General features: G+C 45.3%; 1 protein-coding gene across 1 annotated transcript; it reads left to right on the top strand.

Moving 5' to 3' along the window:
* The first annotated feature begins 4121 nt into the window (after positions 1-4121).
* Positions 4122-24164, top strand: LOC141961437 (broad substrate specificity ATP-binding cassette transporter ABCG2-like). The gene is made up of 16 exons (XM_074908333.1): positions 4122-4386; positions 6692-6975; positions 7549-7608; positions 8822-8936; positions 11754-11906; positions 12656-12813; positions 13891-14042; positions 15214-15330; positions 16171-16436; positions 16961-17043; positions 17427-17516; positions 18855-18979; positions 19340-19494; positions 20427-20516; positions 21760-21872; positions 22781-24164. Exons 2-16 carry the CDS (start codon positions 6692-6694, stop codon positions 22926-22928), a joined length of 2109 nt encoding a protein of 702 aa, XP_074764434.1. The 5' UTR covers positions 4122-4386; the 3' UTR covers positions 22929-24164.
* The last annotated feature ends 195 nt before the right edge of the window (positions 24165-24359 follow it).

Raw genomic sequence — 24359 nt, forward strand, 5'->3', positions numbered from 1 at the left:
TGTTAACCTCCTGCAGGCACTGAGGCCCTCAAAAGGGAAGCAGAAGGATGGAGTGCCCATTCCTGACTTGCAAATAGCAAATAGCAATGTACTGGAGCCAGTCCTGTCCCAGGAGCTTGGGCTGAGTGTGGGAGAATCTTTCACTGGGGAACTTGTGCTGCTGCCCCAGCTTAGTTTGGTGCTGCTTCTTAGTCTGCAGTCCCAGGCCTTATCCTAATAGGTGTAAGAACATGGGACAGTCATGGCTGGTGTCTCTCCAGATCTGCTTTGTAGGGAGGACATGGGAGCTTCCTTTCTTCTTAGCAGGCTCCCATAGTTTACCTCCCTAGTAGCTGCTATACAGCATGGCCAAGATGCATCCCTGGCCTAGGTCTCTATTCCCAGTTTTCTCATCAGACCTAACCATTTCTGCTCCCTCTACCTGTGTTATCTTCCTCTCTTCATCTGTCTATAGACTGTGAAGAATGGAATGTCTCTGTATTTTTATTGTACATCTTATGGTAGTCTTAAGTTCTCTGTAACATTACTAACAACAGCAAGTTGGAGCTGTATCTGAGTACATTTATGATGTTAGCTTTTTAACCACTGAAGAACTGCAACAGTGGTTTAGATTGCTAGATACTTTGGAGTACAGGTCTTATATCCTTACCTGATTAGTTGCTTTACCCAGATAACACCTGTATGTAGTTCTGTTGATCCTGTAGTTTAGCTAGTCATGATTTCTGTCAGTCAAGCCCATGACAGCTCAGTGTAGTGCACTAGTTAAACATTGATTTCCTTTACTCTTAGACTTGCTTGAATACTTTCTTATCTTTAACCAATAAAGGATTTAGTGCTACTATGAATTCAGATAATGGACTAAATGATTAACAAAACTTGACAAAGTTAGATTTCTTCTACATAATTTGCAAGTCTTGCAAAAGCTAACTTCCACAAGGCAAGCAGCACTTTAACCAAGTAAGGGAGGTAAGTACTAGCTTTGACACAAAGAGCAATCAGGGCAGAAAACCCACAATGACATTTTTTTTTGTGACTAGGGTGATGAATTTGTAGATGCAGCAAATTCAGCTAGGGTGATGAATTTGTAGATGCAGCAAATTCAGCACATGTGCACACATCTGCACAGGGTGTGTCTTTGAGAATGGTTTACTGGTGCTTATGGAAAAGGAGAGTTAGGAAATATCTCTCACTCATGCACCATGTCTGATATCACTGTCTTCTACCTTGATCTCAGAGCTGCTTTTGTACAGAGAGCATTGGGATCTGCTTCTTGCCACATTCGGTAGAGAGGGCAGTAGTACTCATCATGCAGTTCCTTCTGCACGTATTTCTCATGCACTCTCTTGCTGGCTAAGTCCTTGAAATATTTTACGAGCTTTATAAAATTCATCATTAGGCAGAGTTAAAAAACACTCCGGATCCTCAGGGCAATGAAAGCAGCATCCCGAGAAAGCAGTGGAAAAACAGATCTGAAAATCTGGTGTCTGGTGATTCTGCTAGACAAAGCCATGTCTGACATGATCAAGTGGTGGCAAGTCTTGGCCCATATGGGAAGCTGGACTAGAAGGAACCCGCAGCACCCCCTTCAAACAGATGTTTTTGTGATGCTGTGGCTCGGGCTGCAGGAAGATGGGAAGAAGAGACCAAGACCTTCCGCAGAGAGTGGAACTCATAGTATTCAGTAATTCCTTATCTACTCTGTGCTGGTGCACATGGGGGACATGTTTAGTGTGACTAGAACCCATAGGAAAGCAGCAATGTTCAAATCAGCTGCAAATGAGAATGATGATTTTCAGCAGGACTCCTCAAAGCCTGACTTTCTGCTGGGTCCCTTCCCCCATTCCCAGGACAGTATTATGGTCTCTCCTGCTCTGCAACCCTGTGGTGGCAGCCAGATCAAAGGCTCAAGGCAGCAGGGGCTAAGGAGCAAGAGCAAAGATCCCAAACCCATGCTAAAACCTGCATGAGATCTTGAACATGACCCAGGTTGCTCGTGCCCTGCTATCATAGTGTACCAAGGCAAGGCCTGTAAAATTGTTTGTTTAACATCACTCAACAAAAGCAACCGGGCTCTGTAGCTTGGTGCTTGCTAGAGCTTTATGCTGGGCTAATGCCTTTGTTGTCTTTCTGTAGAAACCACATCCTTTAATCAGAAGTGAAGGCTGACAATTTACAAGGCAAATGCCCCTCTCTCTGGATGAGCAGCAGAAATCAGTGCTGGCACCCACCAACCTACAGAGCGGTGCAGTGAGAGAAAAGTACAGCACGGTCTCCTCAGGCTTGTTGTGAGCATTCATCTTAAAAAACCACACCCGTGGCCACTGGTTTCTACCCCTGTACTGACAGAAATCTTCCCCAGCAACAGTATGAGCTAGATCAACCAGATCTGTAAAATGATACAGTTGAAAAATACTCCCAGCTGGGGTGGGAGATGAAACAGGCTGAGGGTCAAAAGGCCCTTGAAGAAGACCAGAAGACTGTTACTTGAAGAATGGTCCAGAGGAAAGCCAGAGCCTCCAGCCAGATGCTGCAGTTAGCAGCTCTTGTTCCTCTCCATATCTTGGATCTCTATTTCTTTGGCATTGGGATGTACTTTGACACAGGGAGCAGAGAAGCAGTTTTCCATTCCATGAAGTGTGGGAGGAGCAGCGTTGTTTCCCAAAATTACCAGCATGAAGGCATCCATCACCTCTGTCTGAGGACAAGCTGAGCAAATGAAACTGTTGAGAGTAACCTGAATCTTTAGTTGTACTCCTTCAGCGAGTTGTTCTCCTGCACCACTGTGCAGGCACTATGTGGAGCAGCAAGTTCATGACTCAGAAAATGCTCACCTCTGTTCCCAAGCACACAGGCTTTTTTTTCTCACTCTCCCAGGCACATGACAAGAGGATTGTCACTGCAGCATATTGAGGGATAGTGAGTATTTAGGGTTGAAATACACTTGGAGACAGAGATATGTGTGTGCTTGGTGAAACACTAGGGCAAAAGTCTTCAATGTAGGCAGATTTTCCTTGCAAGAGGAAGTTAAGTAACAAATGAAACATGAACTCAAGTCCACTTCTAAGCCATAGAGTGACTGAAGATAACATTCTTATTCAGCAAGCCTGATCCTTGGGTGTACCTATGGCAAAACTTGCTCTCCTGACAGATTTCTTAGGCTATTTCAATGGCTCCATAATCCCACCTGATCTGGACTCCTGTCAGTCCTGTAGAGCAATGCACCAGCATGAGATGTGTCTTCTGTGTAGTGTGTCAGCGGTGCTGAGTGCAGCAACACTGCTGGAGGGAGGCAGGTGTCAGAAAGGGTACAAGTGAATCTTTGGAGGCTTTATTATTGGTATTGGTTGGGTAGTTAGAGGTATGCTTCGGCTTAGCTGAGCCTTAAACTGATCTAGCAAGACATGGTGGAAAAGAGCAATGCTATACAGCACTGCAGAGGGTAGTCAAACCGGAGGCAATTAATATGACGACTTGACAGCTCCACTATAAATCATATTTATAAACCATAAAAGCGGGCTTTTCCTGCATTCACAACAGCAAGGAGTCCGGGAAGAGTGAGCTTATTTATAAAGACAACAGTGCTTGAGAACAGGAGGCTGAGCAGAAACCTTGACAACAAACTGAAGGAAATCCGAACATCCTGCTTTCACACATTCCCCTAGCTGGGAGCACATGGCAGCCCAGAGAGGCACCCCGATGGACGTGGGCCCAGCGGGGAAACACCCGAGGAGCACACTGCCTCTGAAGGTGTGAGATCAGTGCGGCAGCGTCACCCGTGGAGGGGGTCCCAGGCCTACCCCTGACCCCAGCTGACCCACCTGCACTGGAACCATCCCCTGGGCGTGATGACCTTTCCCGGAGGTGGGAGGGCGGGAGAGTGGGTGCTGCCTCCCACCCCCCAGCCGTACCCCTCTGTGCCAGGGATGTGCAGGGGCTGCGGGCAGTTCACTGGGCACCTCGTGGCCGGCGCCCGTCGCCCCCTTCGGTGCTTTCCAACGGCAACAATGGTGCTTCCCTCCCTCCTCCTCCTCCTCCTCCTCCTCTCCCCGCCCCAGGAGGGCGGGATAACAGCGCGGGGCAGCCCTCGGCATCCCGGCGCTCCGCCGCGCCTCCAGGCCGGACCCAGCGCCGCCGGCCGGGGGAACCGGCTGCCCCAGCGCGGCCCACGCAGCGGGGGGCGGCCCGGCCCAGCGGCGGCACCGGCCCTGCGGCGGCACCCGCGCAGCTTAGCGGAGCGGGGCTCCATCACCACCGCCGCCGCCTTCACCCCCATCCCGGCGGGGTTTGCGTGGCAGCGCCGGCACTCCCAGCCGTCGGTTTGTGTAACCCGCCGACCGGACCCCGTTATAAAACGCCGCCAGAGCCCCGAGCCGCGGCAGCCGGGAGGTAACGGCGCGGCCGGGGCGGGCCGGGCCCGGGGCGGGGTGCGGCGGAGCCCTCCGGCGAGCAGCGCTCCTGGAGCGCCGGGGCCGGGCCGCGGGGAGGGGAGCGGAGCGGAGCGTGGTCGGCCGGGTCGGTTCGCGGCTTCGGCTTAGCGGCGGAACCGGCCCGTGGAGCGAGGGCGGGAGGCTGGAGGGGCGCTGGTTGGGAAGGTGCTGCCGCCGACTGCTCCTACCTGTAGCCTCTGCCAAGCTTTTCTCATACTCCTGTCACCCTTGCCTATGCCCGCAGCGGTGGTTTAGCTTGCCAGTGCTTATCAGTAGCTTTGCAAAAACCCGTATAAAAGGGTTTATGGTCCAAAGAACTACAGAACCTGTCCAGGATGGATGTGAACTATACAAGACAATCAAATGTTCAAAAGTCTAACCGGGTCTTTGTCCCTGGTATTGCTGTCATCCTGACTTTTTTTTTTCTTCTGATCTGTTGTGCAACCTCTGAAGCATATAAGCCTTCTCTTGCTGATGTAGCCAGCATATCCTTTCTTGTTTCCCATAAGCAAGGCTTTCCCAGGAGGGACCAGCCTTAGAGTTCAGGATGTGTCCAAGCTAAACAGCCCTTCCTTCTCCCCACTGCTTTTATTTTACTTATACAGAAAAAAATACTACAATTTCTTGAGCTTTAAGTGGTAGGAAGAGGCAGAGAGGAGAGGGCAATTAAATCTGGCTCTTGTAGTTCCAGTTTCTTAAAAGGATGACCATCTCACTCCCTAAGAAATCCACTGCTTCTGCAGTGGTGGATATTGTTGGTCCTACTGGTTATCACCATCTCAGTCCTGGGAGGAAAGAAGTGCACATGGTGCGAAAAGGGCGTTTGGTGGGATACATCTACTTTCCCACAAAACTCAAGTAAGCAGCAACAGATGTCTCTGTGGACAGTTCTCTCCTTGCTCTCTTAGTTAGCCTGGTGATCACCTTGGCTTTCTACAGCATCACAGAAAATCTTGAGCTTTCCAACAAACACTGTCATACCAGCAGCTACAAGGGAAGTAAATTATTAGGACTAACTTGTGTTAGTCTAACCAGTTGTGCTCAGTCTCTGGAAGAGGCATGCAGTAATTCCTCTTACTTGCAGTAGTTCCCTGGAAAGTGGCCAGTAAGGTTTACAGCTGTGAGGGCACCTGGGCAAAAGGCAGGGGTACAGGCTACAGAACTTTGGGACTGCAGGGTGTCCAAGTTCTTCACATGCAACATCGAGGCAAGAGCATTAAACTTTTTTTTTTAATGAGTGAAGGGATTCAAACTTGGTCTCCATCAGTTACAGCAACAGAGAGGGAAGCAGCCCCTTGACAAAAGAGCTCTGCTGCTGTGACTAAGTGTGTTGATATTAATGGTTATACGCATATTGATATTTTTCCTACTGTGTAGACTCTGATGCATGGACAGGGAGGACGGTTTCTTCCCTTTGCTCTTCACATGTCCTCCCTTTTAGGTGTTCCCATCCTGAGCAACAGAGGCAACTTACCTGATTGAACCAGAATTCCTTAAAACTTTTTGATTACAAATAGATGCCATAATTAATTTTCCTTAGTGTACCAGCTTGTACCATGTTTTTCCTTACTGTGGCATGTCCCAGATTTCTCCCTGTGGGAGGGGGAAATCCTACCGTTCTTCAGGGTAAACGGTTCCTGCAGACAAATCCAAATTTCTCTTTCTATTTGTAGTTGTGAAGTATCTTGATACTGATTTGACTGAAACATGATAACCAGCACGTGTAATTGTTATTTTAGTCACATTGATATCTCTGAAAAAAACTTGTGCCAGCAAACAAGGTGCATGTGCCTACCTTTGTTTTCAGCACAGCTGCTTTTCTTCCTGTGGTTGTTCTTACAGATTAATTAAGAGGTTTTCTCTGCTGGCTTTGTGGGGCTGTGAGGAGGGGTAAGCATGTTATGCCTGAAGGAAGGAAGCTTGAGACTCTTTAGCTTAAGTGGCAGCAGTTGCTTCACTATGTTGAGCAAGATGGTAACCATCACAGATGGGCTTGGTTTTTACCTCATTAGATGCTCTTTGAGCTAGCATCACTTCAAATACATTCATGTCTTGTTCTTAAAAGCTATGTGTATTGTTCTAAATCTGTGGGTTTCCATGCCTTTGGGGACTACTGGATGTCTTCCAGTGTGGATGTCCATCCTTTTGGAAACTTGGCATGTGTAAGTACCTGGCATGGTGTGCGTGAACTTGATTTTTCAGGACGCTTTCTGCAGAAGTATTTGCTTGCATGTCTCCTTCCCTGCATGTTTTTGTCTCAACAGATGGGAACTGCTCAAAACAACAGTGACATCAAAAAACTCCATGCAGTGGAGCTAGACCTGTGTAACAAAGACATGATGGCAGACACATCTGATCATAGCATTATTTCTGTTGGAGAAGAGGAAGGAGCGGGCAATTTCCAACGTTTTCTTCCAACACGAGAGTCCATCCGATCCCCTCGGGGCTCTGTTGTGAGTTTCCATAACATCCAGTACTCCGTTAAGCTGTCCAGTGGATTCCTATGTAAACGGAAAACTGTGGAAAAGAAGATCCTTCATAATGTTTAGTAAGTTCTTGCTTAATAAAATACCGGAGGGTAGGAATTAATCTGCTGCTGTGAATCGGTGACTTCAGTGTCACCTTCCAGATCCAGCTGTGGTGGTAAAGAAATGACTACCCTCCTGCCAGTCTGCAGTTCATGTGAGAACTTTCCAATTTGTGTTTAGGCAAAACAGCTGGGATATAGGTGGAGCAGTTTGTTACTGATCTGAGCAAATTAGGACCAAACTTATGTGAACTCTTCTGACAGATGATATGAGGGTCCCCTTAGCTATGGTTCAAGCTGCAGTCAAAGGAAATAAGCAGCAGAGAGCAGTTGTTTCTTCTTTTCAAGACCCAGCTTAGTAGAGAAGACACTTAATTTCTGTCTTTTGTAGAATGCTTTTTATATCCAGCTCTGGTTCTGTTCTGACAGTCTGGGACAAGAAAGGAAAAATGTTTATTGATTTCAGATTTAAGGAGAAGTTTTTAATAATCTCTTAAGTTTTCCTTTCGACAGCACTTTTTTTCACACCTTACCTGTACTATGAGCTACATGTGAACAGTCCTTCATTTGGAAATAACTTTTTCCTTCTTCCAGTGGCATTATGAAGCCAGGCTTGAATGCTATCCTGGGGCCAACCGGGAGCGGTAAATCTTCGTGAGTATTTTTCTTCTGCTCCTTCAAATGGACAGTCAGCTATTCAAAGAGGGTTTGGGGTTCTGAGGGTTAGGGGAGATGTGAGGGGTCTGCAGGCTCAGACCTTTGCATGCCTGTGAGAAATCTGGTGATGCAGTTTGACTTTGTGTCCTCTATTGGCTTTGTTGGAGTTCTTGCCCAGCAGTGGTGTCACACCCCTCATCTGCTCCAATTGGTGGTCCATATTACTGCAGTCGCATTTGGTGGTGGCCTGAGTTATGATACCAGGCTGAACTGGGGTGACTGGACCTCAGGTGTAGGCTCTGTCCTAGACCTGTAATGGAGTGGGGAGGGGGTGCAAACTCCCTTGTGAAGTCACTGCAGCAAGACTTCCTTCAAGATGCTAGGCCAAACCCCTCTCTGATAACTGACAGGAATATGATGTAATGTCAGACTGTAGGGTGCTCTGGATCCTCACCCTAACTTGGCTGTGGCCTGATGGTGAGGGTACACATGTGCTTGAGTTCTTTGGATGAAAGCACAGAGAAATACCATGCAGACTATCTCCAGCCAGTGCTGATGCTGTTTTCTCTCCTGTATAACTCTGGTAAGAGATCTCTGCCGTTGAGGATGTCAGAGACTGGCAAATATGGCCAGGGTTCACGCAGGTGTGTCTTTGTGGTGACCCTTGATCTTCGTCTCTAAGGAGATTGATGGCTAATCAGGATGTTTTTAAGAGCAGCACTTCATCAGGGTGGTGTTTACTTAACTAGCAGATAGGCTGGCCTCTGCATTGGAAGTAAGGGGAATTACTTTATAGATCTTAACTCTAGTCTTGTTTATACGCATTTGGATTAATTTCCTTGAGATCAAAGTAGTTAATTCTGTGCTCCCCTGGCTGGAGAGTGGACTGCAGCTACTCAGCAGGGTGCCTTTGTCTCTGTGCATTTGAGGTTAGCTGTTAATACGGAGGCTGAGTTTATGTCTGTAGGACGTTGACTGCCGTGAGCTGTGAGGTTTGTTTACTGCTATGCTGCTGTGGCACACCTTGTGCTGGAAAATTCTGTATCTACACCAGGCTTTCTTTACAAAGAGCTAAAGCCCCTTTCTGTGCCCTTTGGTTTGCAGCATGCCGTGATCAGGCTGTAACTGCAGTCCTGACTGGTGGTACTTATCTAGCCAAAGGTAAAAACAGCTGTTATGACAAAACCTAATGCCTGGTGTTTGTCTGAAGTCTCCTAGATGTGCTGGCTGCCAGAAAGGACCCAGCAGGCCTGTCTGGAGAAGTGCTTATAGATGGCATCCCTCAACCTCCAAATTTCAAGTGCATCTCAGGATATGTTGTGCAGGTGAGTAACTGCCTTCAGTGGAGGTCTGGGAGCCCTTGGGAGGGACGACTGCATAAGATGAGCAATATAGGAACTACTAGTTTAGGTAATTTTCAGTGATTCCTACAGAATCTAATCTGATAACTCAGATGTTACAGTATTTAGTATTTTTCTGGGATATGGAAGATCAAACTGTTAATCCAATCAAGTCAAGCACAGAGGTGTTTGTCTTCCCAAAGCCACATAGATGCCCAAACCACTAAGCTACTATGGCTTGTTCTTTGGGCTCTGCCCTGAAGTACTAGCGATGGTTAAAAAACCAAAACAAAACAAGTTAGGAAAAACCCCAAAATCTCCTGTTTTAAAACTCAGAAGCAGTTCTAGCAGTTCTAGTACCTTTAAGTTATCAGACAATAATTCTAGGAAGTAAATAGATCCCTGCTCTTCTTCCTCTGATTCTGGCTGGCTGGGACAGAGCTTCATTCCATTTGGAGACAGGAAAAGCCAGCTGAATCTGCGGAAGTGGGTGGAGGCCTGGACCAATAATAGACCTTTGAAGCCCTGGGGGAGCTGAGGAGAAGGGGAATCTTGGCAGCCATATGAGCAGCCAAATCTGGAAACCATTCAGGCTTCTGACTTTAGGCAGATGTGAAATAGGCAGCTTTTCTGAAAGCTGCCAGCTGGGGGGCTCTGGAAGGATGCATGTGACAAGACTGATGCTGAGTCTTGATCCTGCAGGTCAAAGATCCCGAATCCTCAGTGTTTCATGAATGGCCAGGAAGTTTCTTGCAAGTGGTCCCAGTTGTCTCTCAAATGTCCAAAGCAACCAAACTTAACCTTAAAACGATAAGGTTGAGGGAGCGGATTTTTTCCTCCCCTACTCCACTCTCTACCCCACCTGCAGTGCTGTGTTCAGCTCTGGGGCCCCCAGCGTAAGAAAGACATGGACCTGCTTGACCAGGTCCAGGGGAGGGTCACGAAGATGATCAGGGGGCTGGAGCACCTCCCTTATGAGGACAGGCTGTTCAGCCTGGAGAAGAGAAGGCTCTGGGAACCCCTTATAGTGGCCTTCCAGTACTGAAAGGGGGCTACAGGAAAGATGGGGAGGGACTCTTCCCAGGGCTTGTAGTGATAGTATGAGGGATGATGATTTTAAACTGAAAGAGGGTAGATTTAGATAAGATACAGGGAAGAAATTCTTTACTGTAGCATGGTGAGACACTGGAACAGGTTGCCCAGAGCATTTGTGATTGCCCCCTCCCTGTCAGTGTTCAAGGGCCAGGTTGGATGGGACTTTGAGCAACCTGTTCTAGTGGAAGGTGTCCCTGCCCAGGGCAGGGGGGTTGGAGCTAGATGATCTTTAAGGTCCCTCCCGACCCAAACCATTCTAGGATTCTATGATAGGCAACTAGGGGACCCCTCTGACCCCTGTGCAGTACTCCCTAGATCAATAAAGATGGCCCAAAGACTACAAACAAAACTTAAGGCCTAAACACATACATACTTAAGAGGGTCAATTTTATTCAGATGAACATATAGACATGCTAAGTCATGTGTTATAAAACTGCTGGTGGTCTCTCCACTCATGCCTTGCAAGTCAAGGTGTCATGCCACAGTTTATTATGTTTGGTATTTAGGTAGCTTAAATTCACAGTTTAGTTTCCAATGTGGTGACCCAACAGTTGTATTGGTGGATCTGAGGATGGGGAATGGGAGGCTAGGATGAGAGACTCAGGGTGTATGGGGAGGGAAGTGATGGTAGGAAATTCCTAAACCAGCTCTGGCAGCAAGGCCAGTTTATCATAATGCTACACCCTGAGTAATCCATGACATACTTCTAGCACAGCAGCATGTTCAGTCTTCCTCTTTTAACTCCAGTGCCAAACATGGTTGGCTGGCATCCTTTGTGCTGCTGATCAACTACATCTGATGTGGAAGGAGTCCCAAAGCAGGCAAGAATCTGCTGCCCTGCAGCTTAGGGTCTGTGTCTTCCAAAAGGGCACTAGATTTGAAAGATGCCTAGCTAACAGGCATGTTTCTGAGCAGCTGCCCAGTGTTGCAGACCTTCTCCCATCATATGGTGGGATGCAAAATTTGCTTGAACATTAAAGTAGGGGTGGTGGAGAGGCATGAAACTGATGTCAACTCTGTTTGCCTCATGGTTGTTACGAGTTGGTGTAGGCTGCCCATATGTTTGTCAAATGGATAGATTTGATTCTTACTAAAAATGCATGAGTGTTGAAGCTTTTCTAAAGGAGTAGACCTTAGTATAAGGTCTTGTGCCCAAGAGTTATAGATAGGTGAGACATGGAAAAAATCTGGAGCATCTTGGTGCAATATTCTTGTTTCTCTGAGGAGCTGCTGCCAGCAAGGAGTTGGGGAGAGCTCCTTGTTGGCATATGAACTCAGCAGGTGCTCTGGACCACAGCGAGATATGGCTTGTAACTAGGAACAGAGCTGACTTGGGTGACTCCCTGAGTGTCTCTACCTTGAACACTGAGCACTAGCAATGTCCATTGGCTTCATCTGCTCTCCTCCCTTTGGGTAGTAAGGAAAATGAACATGCAGTACAAAATGGTACTGTCTGCCCTTGAACTCCTGAGCCTAAAAGCAGGCTGAGGTGATGCTTGGTGTAAGGTGGAAGTCTTCAGAGTTGCATTCTCCCCTTAACTGATACTGAGTGACCTTGAATTTTGTGTTGTGTAAGATTTGAAGCAGTGGTTGCCCAGTTTCCACTGTGGTCCACTTGCAGCTTATCCAGCAACCTACAGGGACTCTGGTGCCCAGTCAGGTAGCTGAGAAGGAAGCTTTCCAACCATCCGTTTGTACTGTTTTCAGGATGATGTTGTCATGGGCACAATGACAGTGAGGGAGAACCTGCACTTCTCTGCTGCTCTGCGACTCCCCAGCTCCATCAGTGTTGAAGAGAAGGAAAAGCGAGTCACCCAGATAATCAGTGAGCTGGGATTAAGCAAAGTGGCTGATGCTAAGGTGAGCAGTGAGAATATCTTTCTCAGAAATCATACTACATTTGGAAACTGAACTACTTAACTGTGGACAGTATGGCATACATGGTGCAGCTACACCAAGCTAAGCAGGAACCTGACTAAACTGTACTGCACACAAGAAATCAGTCTCAAGCTCAGGAGGTAGCTTGGAAAGAGGTATGTGTATTTGCTACTAAAAGGGGAAGATTCTGGACCATGTCCAGCATGTTGTATAACTTCAGAGGGGAAAAAGTCGCCTACTCATTGCACCTTGGAAAGCTACTCAGTCACTTCCTGACTTTGTGGGACGAGACAGGGAAATTGTTTTTACAGTGCTGAAAGCTGTGAGGGATGGAAAGGTGGGCTGTGATGGGGAAGTTCTGTGCAGAGCTTGTTCAGAAGCATTTTTACTCTTACTTTACTTACCCACCTCTTACTTGAGCAGCAGGTGAGCTACCAACAAAGGGCATCCCCGAACACTAGTGCCACCTCTGACTGCTGTGGCCTTGTTCTCGCTCTTCTTTGTCAATGACATCCTTATTCCCTGAAGTCATAAGGTGCCTGGTACCTCTGAAAATCAGGCTCTGCTTACTGATACACAGTCCCTCAGTCTGAGTCAGACCCATCATCTGCTGCTGGAGTTCACTAATGGGACTTGAAAATGAAAAGGGATGCTGGGTGTGGAGAGTGCTGAACTCCAGAGTATGCACTGACTAGGTCTTGTTGTAAATATCTGATTTCTTCTGCTTGTAGGTAGGAACCGAATTGATCCGGGGAGTGTCTGGAGGGGAACGGAAGAGAACCAACATTGGGATGGAGCTCATCACAGAGCCACCAGTCCTTTTTCTGGATGAGCCAACAACCGGCCTTGACGCCAGCACAGCCAATGCAGTCCTCATCCTCTTGAAGAAGTAAGCGTCAGTTCTTCAGGGGTCTGCTGCAATTTTGATGTCAGCTCATTAGTAAAATAGCAATGCTGTTATGACTGAGCAGCTACAGTGCTCTTTTTTTTTTTTAAAAAAAAAAAAAAAGCTAGACAAATAGACTCAGAATTAGTAGTAAATTATTTATTTGGGCCTTATCCAAAGCCTTTTGAAGTTGATGGGAATCTTTCCACAGCAAGAATTGGATTGGAGCCCAAAAAGCAGATGTAGCTTGGACAGCTTCCCTTTGCCACAGAGAGGGTTGGAATGGGAGGTCAGGTCTTGTAATCATAATTTCTTGGTCTTCCAGCTGAGTCAATTACAAAGTCTCTTCCTTCACTCTGGCAACAGCCTCGAACTCAGATCAGACTTCACCTGCAGATTTACCTTCAGTGTTTACTCTCAGTGTTTACCTTAATCTCCTATGTTTTGGACATGAACTCTCTTCTGGTACAAAGAGAACCATACAAGGCTTATTTAATGAGAACAAGTTCCTAAGCCTCCTCTTAGGTTTGTAGCATTGGGGGGACATTTTGCTCTGCTGTTTGTGGACAGAGGTCTTTGATGGGCAAGGATACTTGTTGGGCATAAGTGTTAAAGCACTTGAAAGAGTGCCTGACAAACCTGAAGGAAAACTATTTTTGACTTTTCTAGAGTAAATCTTCAGCAGAAGAGCTAAGAGAAATCTCAGCTGGCCAAACTTCCACAGCCTGCTATGTAAAGCCTGGTAATGCCACTGAGTGCAGTGGGACCATTCCAGTTAGTCAACTTGAAACCTGGTATAGGAAACATGTAAGGAAGGTTTATACACAGCTATCTCAACCTTTGCTAGCTACAGACATCATACTTTGTCTACCCAGACTGCAATGATGATCTCTTGTGATAATGGGTGCTGTCTTGACACAGTGACAGAGAAGGGGGAACTACTGCTTTTCTGGTTCAAGACCCTGAGAAGGTGACAAGTATTTGTCTTGGATTTGGATACTTATTTTTTGCTTGAGTTAACATGACCTTTCTGAAATGCAAAGTGCGGTGTACTTGAGAGATGTTTTGGTTTTATTTCAGACTCTCAAGAAGAGGGCGTACCATCATATTTTCCATCCATCAACCCCGCTATTCCATATTCAAGCTGTTTGACAGTCTGACATTACTAGCTTTGGGAAAGGTGCTGTACCATGGTCCTGCGAAGCAGGCCCTGGAGTACTTCAATTCTATCGGTAAGTCTTTGGTGCCAAGTAAAGGCAACTGGCTAATGAGTTTAATCTGTGGGTAGATTCTTACTAGGATAGTAGAAGCTGTATACATACAGGCTGAACAATGTTATGTTACAACAGGAAAAAAAAAAAAAAGTTAAAAATAAAAATTTTCAGACAACACAGAGCATGGATTTCTCCTGCTATTGTTTTTCTTTGCATCAGGACAAAACCTCCGAATCATTTGGGCATTTAGAAGCATGATGCACGACAGACAAGATGATACTTGTAGTTCTACTGGGCTTAGGTGGTAGACCCAGTGGGTTTTGAACCACAGCCTGCAGATTGGCAGTAATCTGTAGGGGCTGATCCAAGAGTCTGCTCTAGTCTGAATGCAGTGGGCAACTGAAAGAACAAAATCATGGTGTGTCTTAAAATGGGTTAATAATTGCACTCTTGGGTGGCTCCCCTCTCTCCACTCAAGTAATCAGGGTGAGGGCTTCTGACTATGATGAATAGAGAATGTGGAGTGAATTTCCAATCTAGTCTAGATGCAGCCATGGGCAATTGGATTGTAAGCTTTGCTTGGCTTTTAAGGGAGATGCTTTAACTAATCTTGCTACTTCTACTCCTCCTCTTACTATCCCACCTCACTTCCTTTCTCACAGGAATGTTATAGAATAAGCATTGCTTTTTTTACTTCTTTCCTTCTCATCCCATAGCTAGAACCATATTATAAGAAGCTACTATTGAACAGCCCCTCCTTTTCCTTGTGACCAAGGAAGCACAAGCAAGAGTTGAGCTATTGAGCTTCTAGAGCAAGCATCTGAGGCTGTAGAGTGGACATCCAGCAACCTCTACTGAGGAACTGTGTGTCTTTCAGAGTGGGATGAGGTTGAACAGCACTGAGAAGGAGGCAAGAGCTGTCCATGCTGAGCTGTGGAAGCAAGTTACGGATTTCTCTTCACCTGAAATCAGTGGAGAATAAGCAACTTTGAAGCTCTGTATAGATATCTCAGATTCACCATATCCTAAATCCTGTCCATTCTACTGCTGTAAACTAATGGTCATTGAAACCAAGGAAGTTTTCTTGTAACAGGGTTGTGGAAGAGTAATATAGTATTAGACCTGACCTTCCAAGCTGTGCTCTGTGCAATGCAAGCATGTAGGATGTGTTTTTGGGTTTTTTTTTAAGGATATGAATGTGAACCCTTCAACAATCCAGCTGACTTCTTCCTTGATATCATAAATGGTGATTCAACTGCTGTGGCAGCAAGCAAGGAAGATCACGGACCTGTGGACACAAGAAAAGGTAAGTTGTGAAGGAGATATCCACTGTTGGCTGGTGTAGAAGGGAAGTTGTATGTGGTGGTGTCAAACTTTCATTTTCTGGGTTTCCTTCAGTCTAAGGCACTTCATTATCTTTTATTTTTCTTACTAATAGACATACTTTGCTTTGAGCTTTTTTAAAGACCTCAGAAAACTTTTTAAAGGGATTTTTTTCTTCCTTCAGTAAATAGGAGAGCAGTGATAAATATCGGTAATTTACAAAACCTGTGTGGGAAAGACTGGAAAACTAGAATTGCTTAATCTCAAGAGACAGCTGACAGAAGACAGAAATTTTCAGTCACATAAGAGGCTGCTGCAGAGAAGATAGTAGACAGGCTAAGGAGTAATGGATTTACAGGGCAGTGAGAAAGATTGGAACTGGATTAGAAACAAACTCTAACGTAGTGAGTGAAATTTTGGGAAATATTTGTTTGGGGATGCTGTAGCATATCCATGACTGAAGGGTTATAAGGGAAGAAATTTTGTAATGCTGCTTTTTGAGGATGGGGAAATGGACCAGAGCAAACATTGATTTCCCAAAAATTCCATGAAATAAAGGTTTTTCTGGTGCCTCATTCTAAGAATATGGCATTTTTGTGCCACAAAGAACAGGCAGATTAGCTGGGTTTGATTAAAACTGAAGGGAAACCATGTCACTCAAACTAGCCTCTTAAGCTCAGAGCTAAGGCTTGAACAATTCTAATTCTCTGGGCATTTCTGCTTTTTTTATTCCACCTCCAGAGTGGCTGAGCGTGTTGATGGGCTATGTCTGAAGGTAGGTTTTGTGGGGAATCACAAGCCATATCTTGTCTTTCTCACTCAGAGGTGAGCAGTGCAAATGGAGTGGCAGAAGATAACATGGACAGCAATGTGGTAGATCTGCTGCACCAGAAATATCTCAACTCCAGCCTGTATCAGAGCACAAAGGAAGCACTGGGGAAAGTGGAACTTGGACAGGGAAGCAAGCAGAGAGTATCCAAGCAGGAGCATGAGATTACCTATGCAAATGGATTCTTCACCCAGTTGTATTGGGTGTCCAAGCGTTCCCTGAAAAACCTCATCAGGAACCCACAGGCCTCTGTTGCACAAGTAGGTTAACAATTGCTAAAAATCTCAGACTCCCTCTGCTCTCAGTCCCGCAATCTGCAGTTTGTAGGACAGACTTTTGTCTTCAAAGGCAGCCTGTGGCACTGCCACTTGAGTGAGATATCCAGCTACTTTTAGTTGCCTTTGAAAAAAATCTCCATTTTAGTTTAGCACAAGGACTACTGCACTGAAGATTGGGGAATGGGGGGATTTGGCTCACATGAGGAGCTTCTAGGGTGATGTTAATTTTGTCCCTCACTTGAAATTTTAACCTGGGTTATTCTTTGAGTGTGCTTCTACTAACCTTTCCCATCCAAAGAAGATCAGAGGAAGAAGAGTAAAGAGGATAAAGCCAGAAAATTTGCTCGAAGGCTTTTAATTGTGTGTGTCATAGGTATACATTGACTCACAACAGCAAAGTTTCAGGCAGGTGTGAATTTTAAACCCTGCATATTCATTAATAATAAGTTTGTTCCTATTTACTTATCTGAAGGATTACCTTTTCCCTTCCTTCTTTCCAATTCTAGATTGCAGTGACCATAATTCTAGCCTTGGTTGTGGGTGCTATCTTTTTTGGTGTAAAATTGGATCGAAGTGGCATTCAGAATCGGTAAGTTGGAAAGCCACAGCTTTCCTTATTTTTCTATCTGTAGCAGCCAGGTTTCAGCCACATGGAAGGCCTTGGGATCCACTGGGACCACAAAGGAGGGTTGGGTTCGGCAAGCCTCAGTGTGCTGCAGCATGGTATTCCCAGAGGTCCTAAAGGAACTGCAGTTCTGTCAGGCTCACACATACATACAAAGGAGATGTGAAAGGGGAGATAAAGGAATAAACCTGGTTTTACAGCGAAGATCTACAGTAGCACAATTAAATATCTCCATTTTGTGGACAGAGACAGAAAACCACTGACTTGATGGTATGATGATGTCTGAGGCTGCCAGTGTTGATCTAGGCTGTTTCCTTACTTTTCGACTGTTCTGTTTTGCCTTTTAGGGTTGGATCTTTGTTTTTTGTCACCACAAACCAGTGTTTTTCCAGTGTCTCTGCAATTGAGCTGTTCATCAGAGACAAGAAACTATTTGTGTAAGTAGTGAGGCACTTAGATTATCTCATACCCTGGAGTGAGGCAGGGGGAGTATCTTACAGGCTAAACAAAATAATTTCCATCAAAGACTTGATTGCTCCCTTGCAACATCAGATTGTAGTAGTAATGCTAAATTGGTCTGTAGAGCAGGGAGCTGAAATACTAAGTGATGGGGGAAGGAGGGAGAAATAAAATGTTTATACTTGCTTGCTGTGTCACAGTTTATAGAGAAGGACTTTTCCTATTCACTTTTGGTAACAGCTGTTTTTCAAGTCTGCATGTGAATCCTGCAGACTGTGAACCCTGCCTGCCCTCTTGCTGACAGGGTTGAAATGTTGTCTTGCAATAGTCCTATGGTGGTAAGACTGTGCAAGGATGAAGGGATAGTTCTTGGAAAAGCTCTTTGCAAGGGATGCTCGGATGAAGAGGGCTTCTGGCTGGCTTACAAGTGCTCCCTAATAATGAAGCTTATCTCTCTGTCTATATATATGTGTGTATATGTGTTTGTATGTGTGTACAAATATGTAAATGCATGTATATATTATATACACACATGTATATATACATATATATTGAAAATGTTATTTGGAATAGCCTCTAGCTCATGGGCTGAAAGGGCAGGACACAGATCTTATGCAGTAAAGAAGTTGGAGATTTGTGCCTGGAATGCACATGTCTACCCACAGGTTGCTCAGAGCAGCTTAATATTGCCTGTAACAGCTGCTCAGGAGTTATCTCCCTCACACTGACGTTTCTTACCAGTCTGCCCTGCTTACCAGCTTAGTTTACCAGCTGTGTCAATGGGGATTTTGGCACCTCACCAATTAAAGCATCTTTTCATGAGCTCTATTAAGTAGCAACACAGTCATAATGACATTTAATTGCCCTGTGAACTGGAGGTGAATTTATGTCCCAAAGTTGTTTTCCCATTGTTGGGTATCATTCCTTCTTTCCTGGAAGCAGCTGTATGAGTTAGCTGTGGATTAAGTGTTTCTCCAGTTAATATCAGTCTAATACTTTCCCATGCTCTTGGGTTAAGGATCATTCACTTTGCAAAGAGATTTAGGAGCTTTTTGCCAATATGTTACTTAGCAGTCATATAGCCTTTCATTCACTTTCCTCGCAGGGCTCTCAGTATGACTGCAGGGCCTGTGAGATGGATCAGCCCTTACTTTACAGAGTGGGAAGTGAGCACAGAGAAAATAAGCAGCTTGCATATAGAAGAGTCAGTGGTAGAGAGAACAGAAACCAAATGAGGATAAACCAGACACACATGCTGCACCTGCTCCTAGATAACCTCTAAACCTGTACAACTCCCCTCCTTCTTGTCCTCACAGCCATCAGTACACCAGTGGATATTACCGTGTGTCTGCCTACTTCCTGGCCTTGATGATAGGAGATCTGCTGCCCATGAGAACTGCTCCAGCCATCATATTCTCATGCATCAGTTACTGGATGATTGGTAAAGAATTGATGCTTTTGTTGAACCTGTCATCTTCAACACATTTGATTTTTGGCTTAGCCAGAGTTTAATTCCTATATCTATAACATGAAACTAGTTGAACCTTCAACTGATTTAAGTGCTTGGCATCATAACTTCAGAGAACTCTGGGGCAGGGGCAGAGAAACAGCAGTCTTAAGACAGGGACCTGATTGACCACATCATTCAGTAATGCTCTTTGGGCCTTTGGAGCATGCATAGGTCCTGCTAACTCCAAACTTGCTCTTTCTTCCTGCTTTCTCTGTCTTGTATAGGACTCCAAGAGTACCTCTCTGGGATTCACAATGTGGTTGTTTACTGGACTCTTTCTGTTTTTTACAGGATACCAAGCTGTTGCAGGCCGGTTCTTCTTCTTCATGTTGACTCTGATACTGGTGTCCTACACTGCCACAGCCATGTCTCTGGCTATCAGTGCTGGGATGGATGTGGTGGCTGTGGCAAATCTGCTCATCACTATTTGTTTTGTCCTGATGCTTGTAAGTGTATAAGGGTGTGTGTGCTCCTTTGGTGGAGGTGAGGAAGCAGATGAGGCAGGCTGAGAAGACTGGGTCGAGCCAGCCCTAAGCAGGCTGAGAATCCACAGTCCAGTAGCATGTCAGACCCGTGCCTGTTGTTATAGTCACAGATGAACTTCTGCCAACTTGTAATCTAAGGATCAAATAATTGCTCAGGTGCAATTCTTGCTCTGAGCAATCATTGCTCAGGTGCCACCAGATCTTTGCAAACAGTGCTTTTGCAATACTTCAAATGCTTGCTGTGGGCGAGAAGTGTGCATGTGTAGTGAAGGGCAGCTGATGTACATTGAGTTAAGTCACAGTATATAAGGAATGGTACATGCACATCCTGAAAGACAGCAGAGTAAGCACAAAAACACTTGTGATGAAGCACAGCCTGAAGGGTCATGTTTAGCTATGAAGTACAATTGTGCTAAGAAGTAAATGAGCAAACCTTGTTCCAGGCAGGAGAAAGCACAGATAAAAGATGTAGGTAAGAGAAGAAAGCTTGAAACAGTAACAGCTCTTAAGGCTCCCCATAGTTTCCTTTCTGTTTCTCCACTTCCTCATCTCCCAGTCATCCTTCCTTAGCCTCTGGCTAGCTCTACCATATGACACAGTCCTCCAGAGTAAGAAGTTGGTAGCATGCATGCTTCTTAGCTTATACGTGGATGTAGAAAACCTTTCTGACCTCTTTGCAAGCAGTTCAATTGGAGTACTTGGGTGTGCTGTTGGGTCAGCTGTCTGGGACTGCTGCAAGGTTTGAACTTCATGCCTGTAGGCACAGGCATAACAGCAGCAGGAGGTCCATCTATCCCAGTGCACCTCTGCTGGGCAACTGCACTATCTGCAGGAATGGCTTGTTTGCAGTAAACAGAGTTTGTGACTCATTAGTCTCTTCTGTTCTATTTCAGATCTTTTCAGGCCTCTTAGTAAACCTCCCTTCTGTAATGGGCTGGCTGAATTGGCTCAAGTACTTCAGCATCCCCCGATACGGCCTCACTGTGAGTAGAAACTAGCATCAGTCTCTTGTGAGCAATGTAGCCATACTGCTGCTTCCTGGAGAGGTTTTGTGTATAAATGAAGTTCTCTTAAAAGTCAGATTTGGTTTCTTTCCTTGCATGAACATGTTAAAAGAAGAACAAACCATCCAACCCCAAAAAGGATGCAGAAGTTAATCTCTGTGTGAGAGGTGGAAGTCTCAGAGACTGAACAAATAAATCCTTTGTGCCACAAAATTAGTGCTGCTTGAACAGCAGCAGAGTGAGCTGTCCAGTGGGGCATTAATTCCTAGCCTGAATAGCTGATCCCTATGGTTTATAATAAAGTCAAATATTGAATGGCCTCTGCAGAGACTGTTTGGGTGGCCAGTCTGAGGTTAATGATTGTCCAGTTGGTTAAAGGATTTGCCATAATACCTGAGTGTCTCAGTCTTCAGTGTGGCTTCCTCTGAAGTGAAATATGACTTACTGCCATTTCTGAAGAATAAGGAGCTGGAGTATCAGAAAGCTAAGTGTGCAGCTGCTTGAAACAGTAACTAGACATAGCAGGTCACCCACTGGTCACAGGTGGGAGTTGTGCTTCCATCTCCTGTCTTCACCCTGGCTAAGCCTATTTGGGAGGAATAGTTTCCTACCTTTGAGTAAAAATGAGAGAAATGAATGCTGGAGCTGGTGCAGGGTAATGTGGGCAGGACCATGTTGACTGGCAGTGGAAGAGAAAGGTAGGCTGAGGGAGGGCAGGGAGATGTGTGAGACCTTCCCTGTTTGGGTATCATTGAGATATTTTATGAGTGTTGCTGAATGTGGAAGTGTCCCCTGAGACTGCAGTCCAGGATGCCAGAGCAAGGGAAACCTTCCCCTCTTGCCTTGGCTGACTGTGCCATCTGCTTCAGTGTGCTGGTGCTGGGGTGTCTGCATACAGCCCCAAGGTTTTCTGGGTCGGTAGACTGACTCTGATGGAAGTGGATGAACAGGAGCTTGTAGCTGGCAAGACAGAAACCCATGGCTAAATCACTGGAATGTAACTTTGAAGCCAAAGACTCAGACACCAAACCATCCTGCATGTAGAACTTGAAGCAGTTCCTCAGAAGGGCAGTAATTAAAAGCTCCAGAATAAAAAGGAAGATAAACAGAGTTCCAAGAGTGGTGATGTGTCTTCTAATAATCATGTTCCTTTGAGGTGTTTCAGTGTTAGCACCCCAAATCACCAACCCTGTAAAAATCTGATGTCTGCCTCTTTCCCTAGGCTCTTCAAGTGAATGAGTTCAGAGATCTCTACTTCTGCGGTGAGAAGAATCCGAATGTTACAGTGTCTGTGGGAGATGCAGGCAGTTGTCCCCCTGATATTTCAGGAGAACTGTAAGTCTCTTAACTCATGGTGGTTCTTGGGCCTGAATTATGATGGCTGCTTAAAGAGAAGTCTGACGGTTTCAAATTTTTGTATTATTCAGAGAATAACCATTCACAGGCCAGTCTCAATAATATGTCCCAAAATAATGTATTTTAGGGTTATATAGTAAAACTTCACAGTTACCCAAGAGTGAAGTAGGGATAAAACTTTAGTCCCCAAAATACACAGATGAGCTAAATTAAGTTTTGCTTTTTATAACCCAGCTTATAATTTTTTTTAAACAAGCCCAGGGTCATTTAGCAATAGAATTGCAATGTGTGGACAGCTACAGAGTTGTTGGGAAGCAGCAGACCTGTGATCAGAAACATGCCTGCCCCTCAGAGCTTGTTTGTAAATATTAACCTCCCTGCAGATACAGCAGAGAGCCAAGGTATCTCCCAGTGCTACTGCCCCATTTAAAATAGTCTTGACTATTGATACCTTAAGTTGTAGCAATACAAGTATTTCATGACACATGCTAGAGGGCTTGCAAACTGGGGTTATTGCAGGGAACAGTGCTAGAGCACTGTTTCCACAGCTTTAGGACCCTAACCGGTGCTGTGGACCTCCAGTGATTCCTGTGTGAAAACTAATGCTTTTGTACTTATCATGGTTTAATGCGGTTCTGAGGTTTACCATAAATTGCCAGCTATCTACAAAAAACAATTAGGATACTACTGAAAAATGATGAGAACCAGAGATCTACATTTGTCCCTTAAGATTTTTTTTTTTAGTGATAGGTTATGAAGTTACTCTAGTTGTCACCTGCTTTGCAGAGTTGAGGGTAGAATAATCTTTGTGGAACAGGAATAGAATTAATGACCTGAAGACTTGTACTGCATAGTAATACCAACTTCTGCCCCATGCTTTTCTGCAGGTGTTCTGGTGAAGCATATCTGTGCAGTCAAGGAATCGCACCTACCAACTGGGCAATGTGGGAAAACCTAGTGGCTCTTTTCTGCATGACTGTTATCTTCCTTATCATTGCCTATGCAAAACTCCGTTTTATGAGAAAGTTCACATAGACTCCTGTGTTGCCTTGCTCTGCAGCTTCTCCAGTCTTAAAACTGCAAAGCTTGTTGGGGCCTGCTGGAGATTGCCAAAAGATTTCAACTGACATTATTGGACATCAGATGGGAACCCTGTTCCCTTGTTTCTGGACCATGATCTCCATGATTGTATGATTTGGGTTTTTAAGAATTGCATTAATGTACATTGCATAAGTGATTTTTTTGTGAGAGAATACAGTTCTCATAATTCCTTAGGTCCATATCAAACTATATATTGTAAAGCATTATTCTTCTGTACCCGATGACACAAGAAATGTTCAAAGGGAAACATTTTCCTTTGAACATGTGAGCTTCTCCATCACAAATGGTATAAGGTGATGATGGCATTTATGCATTGATATGTTTTCCCTTGTTAGTGCCTGTCACACCTGGGGAGAGCCAGAGACCATTCACAGCGTATTGGAGATGCATTTGAGTTTGAAGTCAGTACGGGGAATGTATTCCTTACCAAGCAAGAACAGTTACATTTCTAGTAGCTTCTCAGTGGAAGCTACTTGCAGAAACAACTTTTGCTTGATTAAAAACTAAACAGCAGTGGTGTAAGACATCCCATCTAAGAAGAGTCATAAATATATACTGTTGTACTGTAAAAAAACCCAACAAAACCCACCAAAAGACCACTAAACTAACAGAAAAAAATACATTTACTACTTGAGGGGAGGAAATGACTTTTCTTCTTTGAACAAAAATTTGTATACTTAGCAATGGCAGATCTTTTTAACAGACTTAAATGCTTAGCTGTGCCATATATATATATAGTGCTACTTATGTTATGGACTCAAAAAAACCATGTAGACACTGCTGTGGTAACTGCAGCAATGCTTACCACAGTCACCACAGGACAGGGTAGAGTGCTAGCAGCCTCACCACATCATTAGCAAAAGCAGAGCTGCTTTTGAGTTAAGACCCTCAGATGCAAGTGCACCAGCTAAGCCAAAGGAGAACATCCTCAGCACAAGGCTGGAGTTTGCTTGTGAGGGCTGGGCTACCAACTCCCCTAGAAACTGGCCTGCGGTGTCAAAGTGCTTCTGCTTCTCTTGCAGTAAATTGTTCGCTTGCGGTGTGAGAAAGCGGGAAATAAACTGACAGCGCAGCCACGTCAAGCATAAACTGTGCTTTTTCTGCGCTGCTTCCCTGTCTTTTACTGCTGGTAAAAAGTAAACTCGTGCCACGTTTTACATCTGGGTATTTGTCTTTCTCCTCCTGCCGTAATGCAGGCTCTTTGCTCTCGCTTGTTCCTGCAACCGAAGCCGTCACCCTGATCAGGCACCTGTACGGAGCGGACGCCTCCCCTCGCGACGCGCCCAGAAACGGCGGGGGCGAGGGGGCCAGGCCCCGGATCTACGCGCCGGGGCGGCGGTCAGGCCCAGCCCGCGCTGTGACCCG

This window comes from Athene noctua, chromosome 5, assembly GCF_965140245.1.
Source record: "Athene noctua chromosome 5, bAthNoc1.hap1.1, whole genome shotgun sequence".
NCBI lineage: Eukaryota > Metazoa > Chordata > Aves > Strigiformes > Strigidae > Athene > Athene noctua.

Excerpts from the sequence above, each read along its gene's own strand:
- LOC141961437 (XM_074908333.1), top strand. The coding sequence starts at position 6,692 with ATGGGAACTGCTCAAAACAACAGTGACATCAAAAAACTCCATGCAGTG. Across the intron at positions 17,517-18,854 it reads AGAGACAAGAAACTATTTGT|CCATCAGTACACCAGTGGAT; the intron begins GTAAGTAGTGAG and ends TTGTCCTCACAG. Across the intron at positions 18,980-19,339 it reads CATCAGTTACTGGATGATTG|GATACCAAGCTGTTGCAGGC; the intron begins GTAAAGAATTGA and ends TGTTTTTTACAG.